Below are 1,434 nucleotides of genomic sequence, written 5' to 3'. Positions count from 1 at the left end.
TTCAAGATATTATAGTAAATGTGTTGAAGACATGTCTGCCATTAGGCATACCCTCCATACCCTCTTAAGTTCAACCAAAGGCCAACAAACCTTCATTAGGTATAATGAAGAGCTTGTAGTCTTCAGCAAGTTATTACAAAGTACAGAAACTGCCCAAATTCTGTTGCGTGAGAATATACATAGTTTTTGTTGGCCATATTGGATTGGACATAAGCTTGTAGGCTTACAATCAGGGACTAAGATATATTCCAAATGGATTTGGATCGATCACAGCCAGTATAGTTATGATAAAAAATTTGGGTAGAAAGTGTTGCATAAATGTGCAAAATAGAACTGCACAGAGAACACATGACACTGCTAGGGTTAAAAAATGCATGAAATAAGGGTAAGACCACAATCACATATTAAGGTCCCTGACACTGTGACTGAATACGTTCAGCAAGGCAATCAAACTTCCACATGTATATTCAGGGTAGAGGTTATTGTCCTCACTAATTATTTGTATTCATATAAGGAGCTAGTCCAACCTTATCTACCTACATGTTTATGGGAGGTTTATTGGCCTTTTCTGGATCTTGATGGATGAAGGTCACTGCATTGTTTCATGCAGTCATGTTCTGAACAGTTGATAAAACAAATTATTTAAATGTCATAGATAACAAATAACTAATTAGGTATGTAAAGTAATTTGTATTAAATAGAGCTAAGCCCACATTTACTTATCAAAGTTAGCAGATTTATGGTACACATCAGGTGATGCCATGGCCTCTGCAGTTAGATCAACAAACTTCCACTATCTATAATTTGATGAAATAGACCTTGTAGACTTCCCTTGTTATTTAGTGACAAAGAAGCTATTATCTTGCTGGAACATGGGCAGTGGAAGTTTGTTGGCCTTTGACAGAATATAAATAGTATCACTTGATGTGATGCTAGCTAGGGTGATATCCTAACATAGTTTTGAATCATAGTGGTTTGTGCTAGAAGTATCAGAACTGATTCATTAGAAAGTGTTTCATTGTAGTCAACCAGCAAAGTTAAGGTTACAACTTCAGCAGCGTATATATTTTCATAAGCAGATATTGAACAACTCCATGAAAATTATTTATAGTATAAAAACAGCAATCGTTGTAGTGGTGCCTAAATAAGACAAAATTTGGTCCTGTTTTGGACACATGGGACTACCTTCTGATTGAACTGCTATCCCTGGGTTGATGATTGTGAAAAGATCCAGAAACTGTGGCTTTGAAATGAAATACGAACAAATGACTTGTGAGTAGATATCAGATTAAAATGGTCCCAGAGAAATATACTTCAAGAGCCCCACAAGTTATCACAGGCTTCCTCCCTCTGCCTTTTCAACCTTGCTTCCATTACTGGTAGACAGAATGGACTATGCAAGGTAAGTCTGCCAGATATGTTGCACCAGATGAG

At 36.7% G+C, this 1,434-nt stretch overlaps 1 protein-coding gene across 1 annotated transcript in view; it reads left to right on the top strand.

Moving 5' to 3' along the window:
* The window catches only part of LOC119592548 (pumilio homolog 2-like), a gene marked incomplete in the record, with an annotated part of 245,467 nt that overhangs the window by 1,739 nt on the left and 242,294 nt on the right, over positions 1-1,434 (top strand). The window contains 1 exon segment of the mRNA XM_037941414.1: positions 1,025-1,402. Coding sequence (XP_037797342.1) covers positions 1,389-1,402 — 14 coding nt within the window.

This window comes from Penaeus monodon, chromosome 30, assembly GCF_015228065.2.
Source record: "Penaeus monodon isolate SGIC_2016 chromosome 30, NSTDA_Pmon_1, whole genome shotgun sequence".
NCBI classification, from domain to species: Eukaryota; Metazoa; Arthropoda; class Malacostraca; order Decapoda; family Penaeidae; genus Penaeus; species Penaeus monodon.
The sequence above is the reverse complement of the archived record's forward strand: the minus strand, read 5'-3'. Positions and strand labels throughout refer to the sequence as shown.